The sequence below is a fragment of the Ciconia boyciana genome, chromosome 1 (assembly GCF_034638445.1).
Source record: "Ciconia boyciana chromosome 1, ASM3463844v1, whole genome shotgun sequence".
In the NCBI taxonomy this organism is placed as follows: Eukaryota; Metazoa; Chordata; class Aves; order Ciconiiformes; family Ciconiidae; genus Ciconia; species Ciconia boyciana.
The window spans coordinates 89,427,242-89,452,171 of NC_132934.1; the positions used below are offsets into that span (position 1 = coordinate 89,427,242).

At 43.2% G+C, this 24,930-nt stretch overlaps 1 protein-coding gene across 4 annotated transcripts in view; it reads right to left on the reverse strand.

Moving 5' to 3' along the window:
* Positions 1–282: 282 nt before the first annotated feature.
* The window catches only part of GTF2E1 (general transcription factor IIE subunit 1), a 55,290-nt gene continuing 30,642 nt past the window's right edge, over positions 283–24,930 (reverse strand). For all 4 annotated transcript variants that reach the window (XM_072881312.1, XM_072881320.1, XM_072881329.1 and 1 more), the window contains 3 exons: positions 10,263–10,464; positions 5,375–5,622; positions 283–2,060 (listed from right to left, as the gene is read on the reverse strand). In XM_072881312.1, the coding sequence (XP_072737413.1) occupies positions 1,630–2,060; positions 5,375–5,622; positions 10,263–10,464 (881 nt within the window). In that variant the 3' untranslated portion in view covers positions 283–1,629. The remainder of the gene's footprint in view (positions 2,061–5,374; positions 5,623–10,262; positions 10,465–24,930) is intronic.

The following is a 24,930-nucleotide window of genomic DNA, read 5'->3' on the forward strand; positions in this document are numbered from 1 at the left end:
GAGACCTCCGCCATCAGCCTATGCTTCCCTTGAAGAAGGAGGAAAGGAATGGAAGTGCTGATCAAAAAGGGCCTCCCACAGCACCAGTGTAATGAAACATCCTTCCTGGAAGTGCAGGAGATTCCAGGAGATATTCAAGGAAGCTCTGGTGAAGAGAAACAATATGCAGTGGGATTTCAAATAGTCCTTCCCTCAAGGGAGAGCCTCAAATTGTTTTTTTTCTTGAATCGAGTAAATCAAAATGATAAGCAAACAACATTCTCAACTAGGCACATGACAAATTGGAAGACGACAAAGGGGAGAAGTTTCTGTTTATTTATTCCTCTTTAAAATGATTTAAAAGCAAATTTAAAACACTATTTTAAAAAAGAGGGGATTCAAAATATCAGGAAGCTGAAAATAAAACCACAAAGGAGGCATTACAATGTTAGCAGAACATAGAAAGCATAGTTAGTATAAAACAGATTTACAGTATCAGTGAACAGCAAATTCATGCTGCCCATGTAAATGGAACAACACGTAATACTGCCCCTACCCTCTGGAACACAAAATTCTTCTATCATTTTGTTTTATTGTAGTACTGCATAGGAAAACACAACAATTTTAAAAAACAACATTTTCAATTGAAAGAGAAAAACAATAAAAATATGATATTGCTCTGTAGGCACTGATAAATGTTTTTCTATGGTAAAAGAGTGTGCCAAAGCAGAATTCAAAATTGCATAATTCCTCTTAAAATGATACAGCCCTGGTAAGACTGCAAATAAAAACTAGCTATGCTATTTCTCTGGCACTGCCTGACTGCGGCCCTACCCAATACAAACCGTCTGCAACACTGGAGTTTGGACAGGGCTAGGCAGAAGCAACAGGCAGCAATACTGGAAAATGAAGGTATCTCCTGATAAGTTAGAGCGCTCTGACAGCTCAGATCTATGGAGGGCTTTCATTACACTGACAAAGAGTGACTGTGTGTGCTTGCCAAGGCTTTCACTCTGCGTGTTTCAAGTTACACCTGACCTTGAGGGGCTGAGACCTAGTAAGGAACAAATGGGAACAAGAAAAGGTTGCTACCTACAGGCCTGCTGAGAAATAGCCACTCTGGTGGCCAGTGGCTGCTGGCAGGGGGTCAGCCACAAGCCCTGCCCAAGCCTGCCATCAGCGGATGAGTGTTTCCCTCTCCTCTCCCCTCCCTTAGCACAGACAGCTGTAATGTTACTTACACCCTCCTCTGCAGAGCACTCTGACCAGACTATGGAGCCCTTACGTCCTCTGAGGGCAGGGATGTGGACTTCACTAGGATCTGCAACAAAAATCAACCCAAAGCAAATGGGGGGAGGCAGCTACTGGGGCCTTGAAGAGGGTTAAAGTAGTGCCTATGCAGGGCACCCTGAAGCAGATTTTTACCTTGCAAGCATCCTCACTTCTGAGACTTGTCCTCCCCTACCTGTTTTGGCACGTGCAGCCTTCCTGCTCCCCATCCCTCTGGTGGGCAAGATGCCTGAAATTAGCAGTCCCGAGTGTGAGTGTCCCTGTGCACAGGGGAGGAAAGATGCACTTCAGTCTTCTGTTTTACTAGGGAGTCTCTGGCTTAAAAAGTCACTTTTTAAAAAATGCCATGGCAGGAAGCAGTTAATCAAACATATCCTCAAACATGCGTCGCCCCATGGCTATGTAAACCTCTTTTTCTTCCGGCGTCATCTGGGCCACCAGCTCAGGGCGCTGGCTCACTTGGCTGTAAGAGTGCGGACGCCCAGCCACTGTGACAGTGGGGTCCTCTGCCACCACCTCAAACTCTTCATCCTCCTCCTCATCCTCCAGCCCATATGTTGTGGTGGCTGTGGCGGGAGGGCGGGGAGGGGATTCCTCCTCTGACTCGCTTGTCTCGCTCTCGGAGTCACTAGCGTTGGCACCAGAGAGAGGAGCAGCACCTCCGACAGTGACTGTTGAAGCAGAAGGTGTCTTCTTCTCATGGATAAGCAGGGCACGCATCACCTCCTCATTATCATCCAGAGCTGCCCGGCCCTCCTCACGCTCCTGGAAGGCATCCAGATCCCGGCCCCCTGCAAAGAGACACAAGGGAATGATCCTTTCCTCACAGAGATCTGGGTGACAGCCCTGAAGGCTTTCTGGACCCATGTTAATTACTGCCACTCAGCACGCTTGGCCAAGTCACATCCTTTCTCTATGTCAGCTCCTCCCCACCCTTAAAAGACAGAGATAGTTATGTTTTTTCTCATAACAGCAGAGCAAGTATTGACATTTCCTGGGAGCTGGGAGGCCTGGAGTCACTGTGGCTCCGGGCTGGGAGCCTCGGCCAGGAGCATGTTGCAAGAGAAAACAACAAACATATGATGGGCAGGCACCTTGAAAAGACCCTCCAGGGAGGTGTCCAACTCAGGTGCCCCTCAGCTGGGCTGATGCACTTCCTTACCGTGGAGCAGAAAGCAGTCCTTGGGACCTAAATCTGGGCTTCCACATACCCAGACTATGCACCTAATGATGACACTTGTCAGAGATACAGCAAGTATCTCGGTGCAGTTTCACAGGTGAAGAAGCACAGGCTGTTTCCTTTTTGTTCCTTTGTTTCCAGGTTGTATGAGCACAGCCTGGAGGACTTGTGGTGATGACCAAAACCACAGGATGTTGCCGGCACAGACCATAAACACAGACCCAAAACCAGGGCCTGCCCTGTCAAGCTCCCCATCTATTAGGATTAAGAGGGAGAAGCAGATGAATCCAGGCAGGCAGGGAGTATGTGGAAACCAGGTGTTATAAAACCACATTCAAAGTATCTGTGTCTGGTAAGCTCAGAGGTGCACCTACCAGGCAGGAAGGGGAAAAGCTCATTACTGGAACATGGTGGTAGCAGGCGGGATCTATCTCGCAAAGCAGATGCAGCTTACAGCCTTCAGCCAAGCTGTGCAGTGCAGCGTGGAAGGCTGTGTTAAAACAGCTCCTGCTCTCCAAGCTGAAATGCAGCCCAGCCAGTCTCTCTGGCTCCCTATCTGGACCTCTTATTTGAAGGGGACTGCAGTTTCCCAGCTGACAGACACATGGCCTGTGCTCCTCTTTCGGTAAGCTTGTCTGTACAATAGCTGGGAGGGTTTGACATGGCTTGGGTAGGCAGGGTGTCTGCAGTTCATGAATTCAAAAGGTGAAATTCTCTTCAAAAAGTGGCACTCTGCAGAAAACTTCTCATAATCCGACATTTGATGAGAGGACTGTGAGTCCACTCAGCACCAATAAACCTACAGGCAGTATGGAAAAAAAAGAAAAAAAACCCAGAACAAAAAATGAAAGACAGAGAACCTTATGTAAAAACAAGGCCTAAAAAGTAGGACAGACTCTCCGTGGCAAACTTTCTCTCTTGCACCTAAAGACGCTGCCTATGAACAATTGCTGGACCTGAGGTGACCGCATTCTGCCTTCATACATTAATGCCACTTGCCTGCTTCTCCAAGACCTGGACCCTCATGGTTTCAGCACCACATCCAGGCAGTTGGCGCCCAAGCCTTTCCCCCAGCGTCAAAATACACTGGTTACTTTTTTCAACTTGAGATGAAAAAAATGCTGATAAACAGGTGAACTAAGGAAGTAAGTTCTGCATTTACCACTAAAAGCCAGGGGAATTTGTGGTCACTCCTTTCCTGGGGTAAAATAAAGGCCAAAAGACCCATCCCTAATGTCATTGGACTCATGTTTTTATTATAAATGAAGCTGTAGTAATGGGTGATGGCTGCAACTACTATTATTAATGCACTGGCAAAATTCTTGAAAGAAAGGAAGAATGAAGGCGTTGTGTTGGCAGCCTTGTGCTCAGCTTGTTGCTTGTGACTGTAGAGCATAAGAGGCTACTGGAGAGCATCTCTGTGAGATAATATCGTAGCTCATCACATTGAGAGCTGTGAAGTGACTACAGCCTGGGGTAGCTCCACAAAGTCTGACTTTGTGGCTCAGGAGTGCTGTCTCTTGCTTGCGAGAACTGTTCCTGCCAGATCCAAGCAGTGAATCTTTTCTGTCAACAGTCCCAAGTTTCCTTCCTCCCTATTTATGCCATCCAAGAGCTACAGAAATGTGTTGCAGCAGCAATTTCAAGCTATTTCCACAAGTCCTCTCTTCTATCTCCAGTAGCGGTGGAGGTTAAGCAGTGATGGTGTCATGCTGTAAGGAGATATATTCCCCCTCCATGTCCTTCAGTGGCACCTGAGAAACATTTACGCTGTGTACACCAAAAGTCATCTCAAGGAGCCAATTTAAAACTACGGGTGAATTGTGAATTGAATGTCTAGCAGAAAAACGGGGCGAGAACTCACCATGACTAACAACATGGTGAGTAACCGTGGTGAGAACAACACCTGCTACAGACTGCAGGAGGAGGTTGTTTCAATCACCTCACTTTGTTTAATCTATTTGGAAAAAGTTTTGGGATCAGTATGCTTGAAAGGCATTACATGCAAATAAGATCATTAGGTATCTTCTGACCATTATTTCACATCCAGTTCTGCTATACCTACATACTCCACTCCTCTCCTGAACACTGCACTGGTTCCAGGGTCTCACACTTACACATGCGATTCCCTTTTGCCATCTTCTCTTCCTAGGGCAACGACAGTTTCATTCTATAATCCTCAAATGACTTGGAAGATTGCATCTATTGATTCACTCTTGTAAAAATCATAGGTCTCTATTTCCTATTTTTAGTGTGTAAGCTTAAATAGCACACTTACCAAAGCAGAATGTTTCTACTAGTGGTTACAAGATCTTGACTATTGTCTATGGACAACCTGACCCCAACATGAATGAAAATAAAAGCAAAGATAATGAGAGACAAACAGAAAGCAATAAAGACTCACCTGCCATGGTGACAGACCTTCCTACTGTACTTCCAGAAGCTTTACTTCTGACATACTCTTCATATAAAACACATTTTGAAAAACAATTGGCAAGGAGGTGGCTGGGAGCACAAAAACACTGCTGGTAGATTTGGTAGGCTTCACAGTGACCGAATGTTAATAAATGTTATTTTTCAGCAGTGACCTATTAGGGGGGCAGCTTTCTAGATGAGACTGAAAGACCTTCCTCCGAAAGCAATGAACTCTCAAGATAGAAGACGTAACAGATAATTAACATTTTAGAAGCACAAACAATTTTGTGGGTAACTCAGCGTTACTGACCTAGATTTCAATCCTGGATCTAATAAACCAGGATTTTTTACATCTACCTACACACAGGTGCTTTGCGCAGCAGAGGGGAGCAGACAAAATCTGGAGTGTAGGGAGCAGCAGCTGTACACACACAGGGGAACATATTTTTGACAGCACTCTAAGAGCATCACATAAGCAGAGCAGTACTTCTGCTCTGTGAATTTTCTTACCATCTTTGATTTCATCAGGGTCATAAGCCCCCTGCACTGTGCTCTCCCGTAGCCAAATTGGTCTCTCTCTGGCTGGCTTTCCTTCACTTGCAGACCGGTTAAGATCCTCCTGGTCCTCCATGCTGATGACAACGTTCTGGGTGTACAAGTCCTCGTATGATGGTCCTTTTGTAGTCCATGCTTCCCGATGGTGTCCACCTGCAAGGCCAGCTGCTGTCCCTGAACCAGTACCAGCAGCACGCTCCTTGCTACATAAAAGTCAAAGAGATAAAAACAGAGCACTCAGAACAAGCCCTTCCTCAGCCAGCACTGCAACACTTAAACAATGATTAGTTATCTCCCAGGATCTGCACCAAGAACTTGCATTCTGATTTCTAACATGTGGTGCCAGGAATTTCTACACCAGCTTGCTGGTTTGGGGAACTTGGGGGTCTCTCATGGGAAACCCTACATGAGACCATGGCAACTTCCACAACAGACACTGAAAAGGAGAGACAGCACTGAAGCTGCTGATACACTCATATAAAAACAAACATAAAATCCCAGAATACCCTGAAAATAAGTGTCACAGCAGCAAAACATAGTTGAACAGTAATCTGGTATTTGGAAAAGTCTCTTTTTGTCCTTTTCAATAAAAAAAAGCACTAAAGTTTAAATAAGTCAGATGATAGGCCCAGAGACCCAGCATGCTCAGATCTGTGAACCATTATTAATCACAGGACTCGTGAAGGAGTTAACTCACCATGAAAAACACAGTTCCAACCTTTGCTTGAATTGTGACTGACAATGCCCATGGTAAGTCACATCTCCTGCGTTACACAGGAGATCTGTACTATCCACAGACACAGCCTTGGGAGGACTGGGGAGTCCAGGCCGAAGAGAAGAAAAGATGAGAGGGCACCTTTGAACCAGAGGACTAGGGCTGGGCAAAGGCCTTTGTGTGGTGATGGTGTGTGGGAGGAGACAAGACAGAGCTGTCTTCATGGTGAAAAAGCTGGAGAAAGAAAGGCAGTGACTGATGCGAAGGGTACGGCAGTCAAAGCCTAGCCCTCCTTTATTTTCTGAGAGTAGCAGCCAGCACATTTTCCTCCAGGCTCCTTCCTAGCTCAGGAGACTGATGGAGAAAAGAAACATTCCTGCTTGGATCTGATGGAAAGAGGACATCAGGTGGAGTATTTTCTGCACAGTGATGGCAATAAGCCTAAAATACTCTCTCTGGCCTGTGCTGCTACACATGCATTAATGAGGGAAAACAACTGAATGGAAAGTCACTGCTGTCTGGGTGGGGGAAGCCAAACGTGACCCTTCCTCTACTTAAAAATCATATTTCGTCTTCTCAGAGAAACAGATCCACTGCAGACTGCGCCCACCCCCAACCATATAATTTCAGTCATCTGACTGCCAGTGGTACCTAAGGCGTTTCACAGGTAACAGACCTGCCTGGACTCCTCCTCTTGTCCAGAGCAAATCCATCAAGGATACTCACAGTGTCCCTGCTCTGCTGCCAGCTGAGTTGACAGAAGTTGTCAGTGAGCATGGTTCAGTCACTGCTATCTACCCAATGACATTTCCTCCAACCGAGAAGCTTAAAATAAGGTTGCAGTTGGAGAAGACCTGAGCAACATGCAACTTTTTCTGCAAGGACTTAACCACTGCTTGATGAGCTAATTCTGCTGGATTTTTAGGGGTAAACAGTGAGGGGAAAATATGCAGGTTGATCATCTCTGTTCCCCAGATAAAAAATATTGGTGTGTGCAGCCGCAGTTTGGATTGAGGGCTACTCACAGCCTCCCAAATAGTGAGTTTGCTGGGGTCTGTTAGCAAAATACTTCACGGCATTTGTGTTAGCATGTGTCCACACACTAACCGGTTCTCTACTGCAGCCAGTTCTGCTAGGAGAGCTTCACAGCAGCCTTGAATTTTGGGGCAGAAGACTCATGCACATGTATTGCTTATATAACCTAAGGAACCACAGAGGGACCTTCCTCCCAGTGCGTTATTTCAAGTGTTGGTACCTTTCAGCTCTCCAAGACAGGCGCGTGTTCTGTGAAAAGCACCACTCTGCTTCCCACACAATAGAAATCTCTAACTAGCGTTTCCCTGACGATTTTATGTAATCCACTTTCCTCACAAGATACACAATGCAGCTCTCCCCCAAGCTCTCCCTCCCCATGACTGCAGCGTGACAGCTAAATACTCAGTAGTGCCAGGAACTGCCTAATAATACTTTTGCACAGAGGTCCCTGTAAGTGTGCCTGAAATGGATTTTTTTTCCTACGCGGTATCATTTAGCAGCAAAACACTTATTCCATGACGTCAGGAACATTTCAAAAATGAAAGTAACAACTTTAAGAGACACCTACAGTACTAATTACTTTAAGCCTTCTACCGCAATGTCCCACACTTAGGTGGAACCATCTAAACACTGTCTGTCTACTTTCAGACCTGGTGAGCTTTGCAAATGTGTCTCAATTTACTTCCTTGTTTGTGGGACTGCATCTTCAGCAACACTGTTGGTAGGAGTCAGCAGCCCCTCAAGACTACGTGACCAGGGGAATACTCCTCACTGCCAGAAGAGATCTTACTGTTCAGAAACCCTGTTCCAAAGTACAGGATTAAACACCATGGATCAGGCACCAGCAAAAGGCCAGATGCGCGAGTTGCCTTATGGGCAGCACAGAGCAGATGAAGGGAGTGCACTCTTAAATATCTCTCTCTTAGATCCAAGATCTGCTTTTTCCCCACCTAGGTCTAGAGTTTGCATGGCCATCCTGCAACCAGAAACTGTGGCAGTTCAGTGGCCCAGATGTGGCTACATTTGCTCTGTTCCCCATCGGTTGTTTTACCCTGATGGAAATCCCTTAATGAGTGGTTAGCTGCCTTTAAAGGCAACATAAATAATCCTTGACATAGCTTAGGTATAGCCCACAGAAACCACACTGAGCAATGGGGAAACAACTTGAAATTTGCATCTCAATCCTGCCCAGACTATTAAGAAAACTTCTTGCATAAGGGGGATAACTCTTTTTGTGCCGTGTTTGAAATAAAGCACTTTTTCACTTAGCTGCTCTTAAGAGCTTCAACCTCACAACAGACAACCCATGGTCCTTGATAGCATGACCACAAAAAATTAATTCTGTGAAGATTATTGTTATATAAAATCATGCCATTTTGACATAAGAAAATGGAGGGGATATTAAAATCCATCTGTTTTAGAAAACCACAGAGAAGGGCTTAGGTAAAGCAGGCTTATTTCAAAACCTGTGGGGCTAATTCATGCTCTGCCAAGATTAAGAAAATTAATGGCCTCGTAGAAAGATATAAATGAAGATCTGCCCAGTTTCCCGCGGCAGGTGAATGACAGTTATACAGTGTCAGTGTGGCTGCTTAGAGCTGTAACTCTCCTGAAAACACATGAAGTTGCCTGCGTCGGTGCAAAGAGACAATGCAGGCACTTCGTGACCTTTTCTGTTTGTTTCAGAATCACCAAATGTCAGTTTTGTCAATGATTTCAGACACTCAAGACTCCACAAAAATGGAGGGAATAAATAACCCAGGGTTTGGCACTTAAAAAAAACCTCACAGCAGTGCTTTCATGCAATTAGCTGCTTTGAATTAATAAGCATTAATAAATAATTAAATCATTGTATGTGCTGAAGCAAGTTGTGTTCAAGTAAGCATTTAAAAAGCTGCCTATTTATTTTGTCATTCCTTGTACAAAGTAATTAATCATTTACAATGTTTTTTAAGTATTTAAGAGTCAAGTAAGTGGGTGCTGCTATTTAATCATGGGACTGCACCAGGATTCTGCTGTGATAATTTCCTGTGCACAGAAGGGGAAGACAGAAATGACTCTCTTTTTGGTGGGGTTATCCCAGTTCTACTACTCAAACTACAGAAAAGGGTTTTTAAAGCAAAGGCCAGTGATTCAGCTTGGGCATAAAGGCTTCAAAGACTCCCCATATCACCAAAGACACGTTGAGTGACCTTGGAAAAAATCTCTTCCCCTCTCTATATTGCTTCTGTTTTTCTATCAGAATGATGAGGAAAATGAGCTACCTTCTTGGCTCGAAAAAGACTATGAATAGACAAAGAATTTTTTATTCTATTAATTAGAAACTGTCTAGCATGAATATATGAGGAACATTCTCTCTCAAGGTTAGCCTGAGAGAAAAAGAGAGTATCCTGCTTGCTCTCCCATTAACTAAAGCCAAGCACCCCAAGGCACTGTGGGAATGCTTCCCCTCGTGGTACATTTTTCCCCCGCCTGTGTGTTTAATTAATTTTTTTTAAACACAGAGAAGTGCATCACATTTCACCACAGCTGACAAAACTGACAGTTCCCCACATCCTGCATTATTTAAACATCATCTGTTTCTGTACAGCTAGGAATGTTCTGAAAGAAAGTGTCATTTCCCATGGGTAGGAACATTTTAAAGAGTTTTTGACTGTAACATGGTCTTCTCCCGAAAAGAAGAGGTGTGTAACAAGTAGGAGAAAGAAGACAGTGTAGATGGCACCTTCAGAGGTCTGCCAGACAGCTGCAGTTTGCATTTCTTACATATTGGGGCAACGGCTTGGTATACGTACCAGCTGCAGCACAGCAAGCAGCAAGTAATTCAAGTACCCCACCCCACAGAAAACTACATGCAGGAGGGTGACCAAAGAATAGTCATCTGCCTTGTTTAGTAAAAAATGGTTACGGCCCTTTGCCTCCTTATAAACCACACATTCCTTGGGGAATCTGTCAGTTGCTTGCATAGTTGCTGCTGAACAAGTAAGTCCTCAATGCAGCCAGAGGCTGCACAAGGTTTGGGAAAGCCTCACAAAGCAGATAAACACACTACAAGGAAGCAGCACAGTGAGGGAAGACCAGGCGTGTTCCCACCTCTGCTTCAGGGCAGGAATCTCTGTGGGTTCTGGCTCGAGGATTTCATAGGCTAAGTTAACGTCTTCAGTCTCACGAAGCAGTGCATAGATGGGCTCAATCTGCTCATTAAATCTTGCCACGAGAGTCCTTGCATCCTTTTTGGGCATTGCCGACTCATCTTCTTCCACTTCAGTCTCGCAGAAAGTACAGCGGAAAGTTCCTAAAATGAAAAAAGTTGCTAAGCATTGGAAGGAAAGCAACAGGCCCAGCTCTTTATACAGCCTTTTAAACAGCAGTGCTTTGCTGTTTTCTTAGCTTGATGCTAAATAGCTTTTCTCCCCCTGACAATCTCTTCCCACACACAGCGTACCTGGTTATTATTTAAGCAGACCACAAAGCAAGCATTTTGATGCCATCCAGTGATACCCAGTTGGGTACAGTTTCTCGCTCTGAAAAGCCCAGATGGGCTGCAGTATCTCTACTGAGACATCTCCTAATCTCACTCCCTCTTTCTTGCTGCACATTTTAAATGTCGGCTATGACTGGGCTGTGATAAAAACCTTCACAATATACTCTTAGGAGTTCAAATATTGTCTGTTTCAGGTGCTTGCACTGGTATCTCCCAGGCCACATGAACAGGCTAATTTCACAATGAAGCAGGGTGTAGTTTTACACTGCACCAACCACTCTGCAGTAATTGCTAGTATAACCATTTTCACTCTGCAACTGATGCAAAAAAGATGGCTGCTCCTTCTGTTTCAGGGCCAAAACATGCAAAATAGCCATTACTGCAGAGCACCAAATGCAAAAATTTATCCCACCTAACCCCCATATTAGCTTCTTGAAATTAAGAATGGCAAGATAAGAATTGTACGAATGGCAATTGAGAATAAGCTTGTTTTACAGACCTCATCAGGATCTATAAAAACAGGTCAAATTTAAAGGCAACTGAAATGGTTGCATGGCAATGCAGTTACAAAAAACCTACTGAACTCCTGCACAGCAGGCTTTTCAGTTTCATCGCTCCATCTGCGAGTAGGACCCTTAGGGCAGTACATGCACAGCAGGACCTTACCATATGGTCCACTACGAGGGGAGCAGCAGAGTGTAATGACTTACCCTCGCAAGTGCTGGACTGAGAACATACTTCTGCCTCCTCAGAACGCTTACATCCAGAGCAATGTTCACAGGCTTCAATTTCTCTTGTCACTGTGTGATTTTTAATTTATCCATTCTGTGACACCTATACACATCTAGCATCATCTCTCAATACCCCAATGAAGAAAGGAAAAGATCTTTTTACTAATAGGGAGCCTGAGGATAGGTCATATCAGGGAAATGATAAGCTTATGTCTAAAAACCAGTATTAGAATCAGTATTGAAGCCTGCTATATCACCGATGCTATTTACTAACACAGCTGAAAGAATGGGGTTTGCCCAGGGCACACGGGCATGATGTAATGAGACAGGCTGGCAAGCCAGGGCTTCTGGTATCTTGTTTTGCTGCTCACACAGATTTGGTAGTCTTGTCACTTCATTTTTCAGTGTACCTCTTTCTCTGCCTGTAAGACGCGATAAAAACAGACCTAACTTCTTCACTGATGGGTGTGAGGGCTAGACAATGCTCGCACGCTTCTTGGAAAACACACAAAAGCACTGTTTCTGACAGGAGGTAGATCTGTTGCCTCTCACCACAGTCTGTAGAGATGCAGTTTTCTACCTCGGCACCATCTGAAGTAGCTTTTGCTCATCATTACTGTGAGTGTGTTGTACATGTGGCCTGTAATACGTATACCTTTCCTGCAATAAACTCTGCTTAGAAACTTTGTCTTATCTACATGTAAAAGTGAGAGCACCCAACAACAGCAGTATGCAAAGTAAAGGATAAGTAGATAAAGTGCTCTTCTCTCCCATCCAAGCATGAAACACTCTGCTTATTTTTTCAGGCTGTAAAAATTGCCCCTACTGATTCAAAAATTATACATTATATAAGCTGTCAGCCCAGCAAAAATTGAAGCCCAAGTTTGGTCTCCTTATCCCACATCTGAGGCTACCGGCGTGACAAAATGGCAAACAAGTTGAATCCATTTAAAATAATTAGCACATCTCAGTTCCCATAATGGACTAAGTGAACAAACACAGGTTAATGAGGAAAACTCTCCTCTTTTTACACCCTCCCCAAAAGTCCTGTTAGACGTTCCTGAGACAGCTCAGACTTTTCACGCTTCCATCTGTGAACCCCATGAGTATTTGCAAAAGATTAAGATCGTAGGGAGAATGGTTCCAATTCAGAGTACCAAAAAATCAGAAAGTAAATACAGCTCTAATGAAACGGAACTCCTAAAGCTATCATGGATTTGCTGCAACTTCCACCCCTCAGGGTTCTTAATAAGCAAAAAAAAAAGTTAATAGATGAATTATATAAAGAGTCTGGGAATGAGTGAAATGACAAGCTTCCTCTATTAATATGCTGATTTTTTCGAGGTGATGCAGCATTTCACAAGAGGCATATGTGATTAGAGAACTGGGAAGTTGCTTTGCCATGGCAGATGGCATTTATATGTTGCAAACCTCTTTCGCAGATTTTAAGAGGTCACAAAATGTCACCAGAGCTTTTTTCACACAGCACATCACATCAGCAGTGACACATGTTCCTTACAGATATGAATTGCATATGACAAACATGAAGTGGAGGCCAGCCAAAGGCTGAGAATGGCTATGTTCCACTCCAACAATGTATTTCTTCCTTCAGCCCTTACACAACTGATAGTTTTCCATTCAAATACACTGCATAAACCAGGACAAGTAGACATCCTGGAGTTAACAGACATGAGGCTTTCCTGCATCTTGGAAATGCTAATGGAGAGTGAAAACATCCCCTCCTTTCCACACATGCTCAGGCACTCAACAGACCTCTCTGGCTGCACATTAAAAACCAGACATCTGAAAGAGATCTCCTCATCTGCTCCCAGACTATCCAAGGCAGATATGCTGATAATCTGGCTCCCCAAGGCATACTAAGATTAAAGCGGCTCAAGCTCTGAAGTATAGGGCCAGAATATTTGGAGATAATTCCTAATGACTTAATTTTACCTGAGAGAAGGAAAAGGTCAACTGCCCGTGTGCACTGCATGCACGATATCCAAGCATGCATGCTGCATCTGCTATAATTAACGCATTTAACTAGCTACAACCTCCTGAGTCTGAGCCCAGGTCCTGCTCACACCCTTCTCAAACGTGTTCAAGCCTCATCTCCAGCCCAAGAAAGTGTCTTCCTTCCACCCTGTCCTTTGGGATCCTGCCTCAGACTCTCACTACTCTGATACTTACAAACTATTTAATTTTCAACCTAAACTCATTCCCATTAATTTCAAACCTATTTACTGTTGTGCCAAAAACTGTACCCTCAGCTCAGCTAGCTTCCATCTTGCTGTTAATCCTTCAGGTATATTTACAAACTGCTGTCTTACTCATCCCTCCATCTTCATTTTGCAAGGCTCAATAAGCCACACATTTTTCTTTGCCTTTTAAAACTGGCTACCCATTCCTCTGTCCACGCTATCAGCCTCATTGGGCACTTTCTCCAGTTTGCTCTCATCTTTCTGCTGTAAAGCTGCAAGTGTCCAGATGAGTCTTCTCAACAGCCCAATGGCATTAGTGCTTCTCTGATAGCCACTGAGACATTTTAGGATCACAGTGTAACAGATCATGAAAGTGCTGCCTCAATTATCACAAGATCTAGCAATGCTCCCAGACCTTTCTTCCTCCTTTGTAGTTCCCAGTTGATGAGCTCCACGTTTACAGGAAACATTTGCATTAGATGCTAGGTGCATGACACTGTAGTTTATACTATAATCTTTCAGCTCCTTTTTATTCCTCCAGTCTTCATCCTCATCCAATTCTTTATTCTTGACTGCATCACAAAACATTAAGCTAATTTATTTTCAAAATCTCCCACAACCTTCTTTTAGAAGTAGCATTATTACCATTACATGGAGAGTGAGCTAAGGCACAGATGGCACAATTTCAGAAGTATCTGCTGATTTGAGCAGTACTTGATTTGAGATGCCTAAGAAATGCTTTCCTGAAACTTCTGTTTCAGCGAAGAGCGTGCAGTATTTTTAGCAATTTTCTTCCAGGCTCTAGAATCGGGCACCTCAAACAAGTTAGGTACAACAGCTAATGATAGCCTTTGAAAAGTTTAGCTCAAAATGACTAGTCCAACACCACACAGAAACTGAGCTGGCCTGGACAATCAGATCATGTTCCTGTGGCTACTCCAGCCATTTTCTTCAAGTAATTCCCTGACTCTCACACTGCACTTTTTTCCTTCTTCTGCAGCAAGCAAGACAAAAAGTGCATTATAAGCGCACAGCTCATCTCTCTCACTGAGCAAAGCACATGTTTTGTGGGGGAAAAAAAAAAATTATGTAGCAGAGAAAAAGTTACAGGATACAGAAGCAACTGAAACTTCATCACTCTCTAACCCTGAGTGCTTCATTTGATGTTAAAAAGAGAGTATTAAGACCTTGAGGAAAGGAGTTTCCTAGGTTCCTACCAACGGGAAGCCGGACCAATGTCTCCTGCCATGCAATGTTGTGCCGACAGCCATATGGTTAATCTGCAGACCTGGAGCCCTCAGTTCTGCACAGGCCTCTGCCATTTGACTGAATGAAATAACGGAGAAGGTGACAACCTGCCAGTGCTGTGTGGATCAGCTGCAGGGCGAGCAGGATGCCTTGCCAGCATGCTTCCTGGCAACAAAGGGAGGATGAGAAGAAAACACCTCGGGGTCCTGCTCTAGCTTCTCAGAAGAGATGTGTTCTGTGGGAACCTGCTATCCTACCTGCTAGCCCCAAGCCTGAGGTTTCCTACCCGGCTCTTCCCACCTGCTCCTACCCCAGTTCCCAGCTTTTCCCCACTCTGATGATCCTATTCTCCTTGCTAGCAAGTCCTGGTCTATCCAGTCCTGCTTTCTCAGCCTGGGCTTCTCTCACTTCTCAGACTTCCCTGTCCATCCTTCTTTTCCTGGGCTGCTTTTTCCAATCTCAGCCTCTCCCCACTCCCATGCCTCTCTGCCCCACGCTCTTTGATCAGCTAATTCTGCTTCTTAATTTGAGCCCTGGTCATCAGATTACTTTCCTGTTTCAAGCCAGAGAGATGGAAGATCTTTTCACAGCACAACCTGTCATTCAGAACAATATAACACAGGCAAAGGAATATGCATTTCTCTGGTCTCTTCTTCCATTTTCTCACCAGCCCATTCTTCAAAACAGCCAAACTGCTTTTTGATTAAATTTTCCTAAGCAATTTAAACTTAGTTGGATGCATAGAATGGGAAAAACTCAGCATAAAGTAAATGTTTGTCAAAGTTTTGAACAGAACAAAAAACACAGAGCAATTCCTACGCCCGCCTTCCACAAACAATCCAAGCTCATGTAATGGAAATACTTAGCAACCTAAGTAATAGGCAGTGCTGTCAGTACAAATTATAATTAACTTCCTTTCATTTCTCATTGATTTTCAAGATTTAGAGGACTGTTTACGACTGTACCTAAAGGCATTTCTCTCCTGAATCATTAAAGACACAAATAGTAGGCCGAGCGGCTACAACAGACCTGGATCATTAGTTACCATAACATACTCCACATTAGGATATAAGGATACTTACCTACTAGAAGTAGCAACCTGAGGGGTTAAATTGAAGCAAAGAGAGTTTTAATGACCTTAATGGACCAAGCTAGTAACAGAGCTAATTGTTAAAACAGTTGATTGTTAAGTGGATTAATGATAATGCAGATTAGACTGTAGGAGCTGTTGATGTTTAGATATTCCCAGACTTAGACAGACTTCTCAGCCCTCATTAAACTGTCCTTATCATCTCAACGAGAAATCAACCCAGTGTGCCTAAGTGGGAAACGCACTCCTGCCCCAAGGAAAGATGAGTCTCCTGTCGATTTTATCGGGTAGCCTTCCCTGGCCTCATCTCTCTTTGCTTCCTGTATTGGAGACCTATAGTCCTAAGTACATTTGTATTCACATTTGACTTCCAAAAACCCAGTTGCTTTAGGCAAAAAATAGAGAAACCCACCAATAAAATCTGTCTCCTGAACACCACAGTAATACCATTCTCTCTTGCAAGTAATTCAGTGTTTCTACACATGCATTAAAAGAGCCAATTACAGAGCACAGTGTGTTACATAAAACATAATGCCACATCTCATCCTTCTGAGACAGGTTTCATGGTCCACTGGATCTCAAGCTCTTGACGACACTCCACAGCCCAGGGCTCACTGCAGTACTCTATCTTGAAACGTGACAGAGAAAGTGTGTGTTTTTATATTAGTCTTGTTTGGGATAATCCAGAGCAGATGCTGTTGTCAGAGCTTCTTACGGTACAAGAACAAACAAATCTTTTGGGAAGATTTGCTAACCCCACTTCTGGAATAAAACATCCAGCTTTGCCATTGAAACCCAAAATGCATCAGGCTTCATCCCAACAGTCTGAAAAGGCTCACTTTAAAATTTCTAACTATAGAGAAGATAAAGTATATTGCAACTGAGATACATAATACTGGGCAGAGACGGTGACAGAGCAAGTCCAGAACATGCGGGTGATATCTGAAAGCAGAGAACTAAAAAGTACAGAGGACAACGCTGCCTAGAGGAGACAGTCAGTGCAGTGGCTGTAGTTTGAAGCTGAGTACGCAGCACCCCTGCGAACTGCACTGCAACCAAATCGTGACACTTGCCAGGTGAGGCCTGAGCAGACATTAACTACTAAATACAGCATCCTGCCCCCAGAACTGACAGCTCTCTTCCTAACAGGCTAAGAAAGTACAGCATCTCCTCCATCCCTCTCTGCCTTTCCTGAAGAGGTACTACCAGGTATGCACAATTAGGATTACGGGCAGGAAGGATAGCAACAACCAATACTAAAGGCTGCCTGACGCATCCTATTATCGGATCCTAGACTGAAATTTGCTAAAACATCTTTTATATCACAATTCTGCCTCAGATGAGTAAGGAAGCTTGTGGACTGCGCATTTATAAAATGTCAAGCACAGCAGTTCAGCTAGAAATGGGGCTAGGAACAAATAATGTAACTAATACTGTTATCTGAAGAGAGATTTTAATCTCTTTATGAATTTTTCTATGGAATCTGAATTCCTAAGAAAGCTGTGTTATCTACAGTTTACAAATGAGATCAAGAACCTAAAATGAAGGAAAAAAGAAATTCCTTTTAACTTTACTGCCCTAAATCTAGACCCAGTTTCTCCCAGGTACATACATATTCTAGTACAAATCCTACTGAGTCAACAGCTATGAGATCGATACTTCTCAGTATCAGACCATAAGGTTTTAAGACAGTTTTCTGTGAATTAGAGAACAAGCAAGGATCATTCACCTGCAAACAGCTTGTTTTCACTGACCTGTTCAACATGATACGGGACTTTACGGTGGAGGCAGGAGGACAAAATACAGTTCAGCGGCAGCATTCAACTGTCTAGCCCACACATATAACAGGGTTGGTAAGGAGCCTTATATACTTCTACCCTCCAAATAAGCCTTCAAAAAAGGTTTATTCTATGAATTCACTAAGTGCAAAAACCAGTATTTGATCATACAATTCAACACCATTTCATAATACATGCACACCAAGATAAAGCTCTGACTTTTGAGTACCTGATTTTGAGCCTTAATAATGCTTCTTAAACATTTTTCTTGTTTAATATAGATTCACAGTATTGAATTGCCCACCAGGTATTGAACAGAGAGTAAACATTTAATTTGGGATTAATGTAAATCAGTTTTCTTTTCAAAGCTTCTATTATTGTAATATAGATGTAGCAGACACAGCATTTAAGGGCACTTATACAGTAGCACTATTTCTGATTCAGATGAGGTAATTCTGCCAGAAACGAGTTCAAGAGGGTTCAAAACTGCAACTCGCCAACATATGAAAAATGATCAAAACAATTTGTTCAACAAAATAAAAACAAGATAGCAACTTATAACAAAAAAAAGGAATGAAGGCATACTCTTAAACACACAGCATGATTAGCAAAAGGTGAAAGAAATATTTTATAATTGCCATTAACCAGGGTCTTACTATAATCAGAAGGAAATTTCACTTAGCAGGGACATATGTTCATGTATTATTTATTCTCCCTGAGAGCAGCGTGCAAATGTATAAAAATTGAGGGACTGGCAGTCCTGGAAACAGAAGGTCTCTCTGTTAAGCTGCAGAGCAGATTTTACTCAGGCAGTTACATTATCCTAGGCATGATTTGGAAAAATGGGGTGCTGGAATGTTTAGTACAGATGGCCAAGAACAGTGTCCAGCACTTGTTCTGGACCCTCTCGGCACAAAATGAACCCTGCTGTTAACAATAAAAGTAGGAATTGCTGAGATGAGACACCTTTGGCAACGCCTTTGAATACAAAAGGACAGTGTTTTTCTTCCCTAAAAATCTCAAGCATTTAGGGACAGGGAAACAGAAGTAGAAAAGCATTCAGACTCGCTCCAGATCCCCCTGTTACAGGCAATAGCAAACATGAAATAATTCCCCTGCCTGAGATCCATTTGTTAAACCACACCAGCACGTCTGATTTTTTGGAAGAGATCTGTCCTTCCATGTTCACTGTCACTACCAAATCCCTTTAGTAATATACAACAGATTCCCTGAGGAGAGAGATTTACAACTCCGGCACACCTATTATGCTACTTGTAGTCAAAAAGGGCTTCAAATTCAATAGAAGGAGGCTCAGAAATACCAACAACTGAAACCCTTTACTTCCAAATGCTCTTAATGTGTGGCAAGAAAAATTCCCTACTGCATGAGCTTCCTCCACAAAGCTACTAGGGCCGCCAAAAGAGAACAATACAGATTAATAAAAAAATTTAAAAATGTCATTTTCTCCTCATTATGATAAACTCCAGTTCAAAAGAAGGGTACCCAAAGGAACATGCCATGGATGCTGAGACTTTGCATTTCATGCAAATCTGCTCATGTACACACAATAAATCTATTTAAGAACAAAGAGCAAGAACGGAATCCTTAAACCATTGTCCCAGGGTAGTATTTGAAAGGCTAATGGGGCCAATACAGAAGCATGCGCTTCCATACCAGTGCTTCAAGCAGTGGCAGGCTTTGGGATGGCAGCAGCTGGCAATGGCAAGAAAGAGGAAGCAAGGCAGCAAGCTCCAAGCCAGCGTGTTGTTTCCAGCCTTATTTTCAATGGTGTCGCACGATGGGCCAACACCAAGAGGACAAGCTGCTCTTCAGTCTACTTTTCCCTTTTTGTTTTCTGAGAGGCTTTGGAGGCCCTTCACAATGAACAAAGTAGGTTTTTCAGATGCTGGTTACTTAAGAACAAAGACAGTCTGTTATCAGAAGAGATGTCACATTACCCTCCTCGCTGAAGGTCTGGAACAGCTCATTGGCAACACTTGCCAGCTATTCACTGGTGTAAGAGATCATGCTCCTAGCCCGCAGTTTTTGAAAGGTGCCCCAGCACTGCAAAGATATACAATAGTATGTGATAAAAATGGGTGTTGCCCTCCAGTTGACTTTTTGCAATGCACTTTTTGCTGGGAATATGAAGGATGATGCAAGCTAGCATTTTCTACTCAACTAACTCGTATTCTCAGCCATGCTTGTATTCTCAGCTATTCTCAGCCCCTTGAGACTTGTGCACATACCCTTTGCCTGGAAGTCCCACCTTTTAACTGCTGCCTTACACAGTATTTTTATAAATCTGTTGATTCTTTTCATATTTTCCACATTTTATCACATGAAGCCTCACTTGTTACCTGCCATCAAGTAAACCGGAGTATCAATGTATACTTTTTTGTACCTTTAGATATTCTTCTGGATAGTCATGCCACCCTCTGTTCTCTTTTCTTCTTAATGCTATGCCTTTTAAAAACTCCTTCATGCGCAAGTTCTTCTTTCTTTACTCTCAAAGTAAATATCTTTCCCCCCTTCCTTGTGAAAACCGGGCATGTCAAATGAGACACCCCAAACCGGTCCAAGTAATGCTGCATGAAGGGCCACGTCTCATGGCTGGGAAAGGATTACAGTCAAGCCAGATCCCACCTGCAGGACTCCCTATATATAACCTGGTGCTCAGTACTGTGGCCAGAGCTGACAGAATGGAGCGAAGGGAAGTCAAAAGAAGTGCAATGGCAAAGCTTCCTCCAAAGATGGTACATGGTGCCTGACCGCCCTCCTTCCCTCTCTGTCATTTGGAGCCAATAGAGTGATGGGGGCAGCACTGAAAGCTTGGGCAGCACTTCGTGGCTGGGGCAGTGGCTGGCAGGAAGGACCCCATTTTCTCATTAAGTAGAAAAGAGAGCAAATGGAAAGAGAGGCTCCTTGGGACTGAGCTGAGCTCCAAACTGCAGGAAGGTGCCAGAATTGCTGTGGAGAGAAAAAAGTTGGCCGTTTCTAAGTGGCAGAATCGCACAGATGCCAGGAGGTAACCTGGAACAGAAAGGGAAGCTAACACACACGAGGCCTACAAAAACATTGGAAAAATAAATTAGGGGGTGAAGCACAGGGCACTAGGTGAAACGTGCAGGAGAAACTGCTGAGGCTGCTCAAATCCTTGCCCATGATACTGGTCAGGATCTCTTGTGAAGCCAGGACTGAGGTCTGGGTAGCTCTCTCCCATGCTACCTCAGAGAAAGAAGCAATGGGGGAGATTTATTTTTCACCTTCCCAGAGAATGACCTTATCTATCCCTTTTCTTTTGACTTGTGCAATGAGAACCACATGGACCTATGTAGGTGAGGGGGACTAAAACGACAGCATGGCCTAGTGAGACAGTCACAAGTGCCACGGGCACATGTTAAAAAACAAGATTTCTGCTAACAACCCTTCAAAGACCAAATTCCCAACACTCTCACCTCTACTACCTGCTTGGAAAGGAGGTGCTGTTTTCAATCACTGCTCTTTTTAGAGGAAAAATATCTTCTACAGCTAAGGGCAATTTTTGCCTTCTGTACTGCAGTCTCTCCTCACAGGTTTCACGGTAAAACTAAGTAACACTCACCAATGGAGCCAGGCAGCCCTGCACTGCAGGTTTTCTACATAACCCCATCTTACCAGCATCCAACCACTTAAAAAGATTTAAAGAGCAAGCCATCCCATGTGCACGTAACTTTCTTTAAACCATCCTCTCACTCCATCAACTTGCATGCCAAAAGAAGCTGTTTGGAAGGGCAAGGACAATGAAATAAACTGGTTCCCAAGATTATTTAACTTATTAAAAAAAATAAGTAAGACAGGACATTTCAGGTGCTAGAGATGCAAAATACTAAGAGTCTGACCTTCCTGCAGTGGCACACAGGAGAACTGATCAGAAACAAAGCCAGCGAAACTAGTTTTCCAGTTCAGCCTGACCTATGCATAACAAGAAATAAGCCAGTAATTTATTTCTCATCATTTGCAACACCAAAAAGAGAAAAGGACGACTTAGTATCAGGAGTATTTTAACAGTGTTTCTGACCTAAAGATTACTGCTGTTGCAGATAACACACTAGTCATTTGCTATCTCACTCATGGAACTGTTAAAGAGAGATATTGATGAAGCTTATAGTAATGCCAGACAAAGCAATAAAAAGCCTCTGTGACAGCTGCAAATTTTGAGAGCCCACAGGGACCACCTCTCTTTATGTCATTCTATCTTATTCTGCTGTAAGTTAATTTCTTCTTACTGCTAACATCTCAATTTAGATCACTTGAAAAATAAGAGGTGAAGAAGCTTAATTCAGCCTTGCCTTGTCGTCCACTCACTGTTACATGCAGAGCCCTCAGATTTTTTTGCACAGGAAATACCTCTTAAGCAACCTAAAACAGTACTACCATTTAAAAAGAAAGTATAAAAGAAAAAAAGACCAGTTAAAAATTGTGAAGAAATAGCAAATTTCATCCCACCTTTTGTATTTTACAATGTATGTTTGTGGAGAATGTGCTATTTAAGGCAGACTGTACAGACCTGACAGCCTTAGATAAAAACTATTTAATGTATCACCTGAAATGTCTTCTGAAACAAAAACATAAGTTTTCCATAAATTACACCCCAGCAAAATGTATCTTTGGACATCAGACTGGATGTACACTGAAAAGAGATGCCATGACAGATAGCCTGGACAATAGAAGGTGAAGACACAAAATAAGAAATTTAGTTTAACAAATGTTACTAGGCTAACAAAATAGACTGACAGTTTATGTAAGTGGACTAAGCAATCAACCTTTACTGTTGATTTCCATTACAAAACAATAACCAAACATGTACTCCCTATTTTATTTCTTAATTTGATCAAACAAAACATCTGCTAATTCTTACACCATTTCATTAACCTCTTTAGTCAAACAGGAAAAAAAAAAAATAACAAAGGTAACATGGATAAACTACCCTTCAGATTGCTAAAGCATCAAAACTCCAGAGTTGTACCTCTGATACTGCCTTTCAGATCAATGGGTTGAGACAGCTTTCACCTAGCCCATTTTGTGAGTGTATAGAGAATTAATGTTTGTGAAGTGTTTTGAGCACAGCAAGCATCAAGTCCTTTCCTCTGACACAGATGACAAATCCAAACCAGGTGCATCCATGGGCAATGTTTCATACTATCCGTATAGATAGCACTCGTAAAGGTCCTATAAACCTCTTAAGTGTTTTTATTTCTGATGATCTACAATTCCACTGAGACAAAAGCAAGGAGAAAGTGACCAAGTTTTCCCAGTTGCTTTTTAGGAGCTAGGCATACCTGCAGATATATAAAAGAGTGTGAATACATTAAAAAAAAAAAACCCAAACCTAAAAACACTCCTGTTTTTCTTTTTATATAGTCTTTTCTCCCTCATAAACTTCTCATATCTTTAAAAACAAGTGCTTCTCTGATAACTCATTTTACAGAGCTGCTTCTCTACTCTTCCTTCCCTTTCCCCAGGGGGAGCAGTGGCTTCACTTGATCATGTGCCACAACAGCTCCTGATTAATTCTGATAGACAACCAGCAGTTAGCTGGCACATCATCATCATCGCCCTAGGATGAACAATAATCTGCCTTGCCATCTGCTCCCAAATTTATTTTTAACCAGTCATCGCTCCCTCCAGTGCGGCAAGCGTGGCAGGAACGGCACCCTTCCCCCTGGAAATGTAGTGCTGTGAGGCAGTGGCAAGGGGTGAGGGGGGAACAACCAGTTGCGTGCCCCTGCGCATCACAGTGGATAGGAAACAGATGGATAAATGCAGGATCAGAGGAAAGAAAAATTGCTTCTTCACCATAGGGGCAGGCAACTGCCTGTTCTCCTCCAGCAGACAGGGAGTGCCTGCTGGTTTTTCAGTTCTTTGGGCAAATTTGGTAACATTAAATGGTCCAAGGTGGTAGGAGAACTAGGGGGAGGTGATGTATGTGATGACCATTTACTGATGAATGCATCCCTGCATTTACTGAGGCCCGTGCAAAATTTCAACATAAAAGCTTTTTTGATCACTTCAGTTCACCTCTGAAAGTTAAACCTATACAACATTCACAGACAGACACTGCCCCAAGCGAGCTGTGCTGTTGTGCCAGTTAGTCTCAACCTATGACATCCCTTGTGTAGCATGGACTTGATTCGTTAACTTCCTTTGAAGAGGAGCACCAAGATGTTACATCAGCACGGGAAGCTATCTGGGAGCCATGGGAAGGACATGAGCACAGGCTTGATAAAGTCATAAGGCAGTGAGGACGTTCTTTTTGTAACTGCATGGCCCTGCTCACTGCCTTCACACTCACTTTCATGTACAGCAGTACAGTACAGGAGGTGACAATTACAGTGTCACTGTGGCTATGCCACTGCCAAGAAGCACCACTATCACCAGCAAACTGCAGGTGGACAATGACATATGTGGAAACTGATGTCAAATTGTAATAGAGACTTAGAAAGAAATCAGGTGGAGCCTAAAGCTTTGTATAGCTAGTAAAATGAGCTACACATCTTTGATATACTGTCAGCAAGATCTGATGATGATTACCCCACAGAAAACAGGGGACTGTTGAAAGCAGTCTCTGCAATATGAAGAATTGTCAAAATCTCAGAAGGACAAACACAAAGGGCAAGAAGAGAAGCTCTGAGGGATCTGAGAAAGAGTAGAAACATAGAGGGGACCTTAGCAGGTCTCCAGTCCAGCCTCCTGCTCAAACCAGGGCAATCAGACCTGACTACTCATGTCTTTATCCAGTCATGTCTTGAAATCTTCCAAGGATGGAGACTGCACAACCTCACTGGGCAACCTGCTGCACTTGCTTGACCATCCTCATGGTGAAAAGGTCTTATATCGGGTTGGAACCTCTTGTTTCGATTTATACCCATCACCTCTTGTCCTCCCACCAAGCACCACTGTGAAGGATCTTGGCTTTGTCTTCCTGGTAATCTCTTGGAAGTGACTGCTATTAGATACCATGCAGTCTGATGCTGGACTGTCCTGCAAAACATCTTCATAAGCAAACCAAGGAGAAAGGCTAAAGGTGAATTGACAATAAGGAGGATGCACAAATGAAAAATATTCTCAGTGAGTAGGTATCAATAATTCAGTATCAGCTGGGATAGCCCTATGAAGTGAGGCCCTGATGACAGTTAATATTTTCTAGTGACTGGCAGATAACTAAATTCTGTGAATTCTGTGAATTT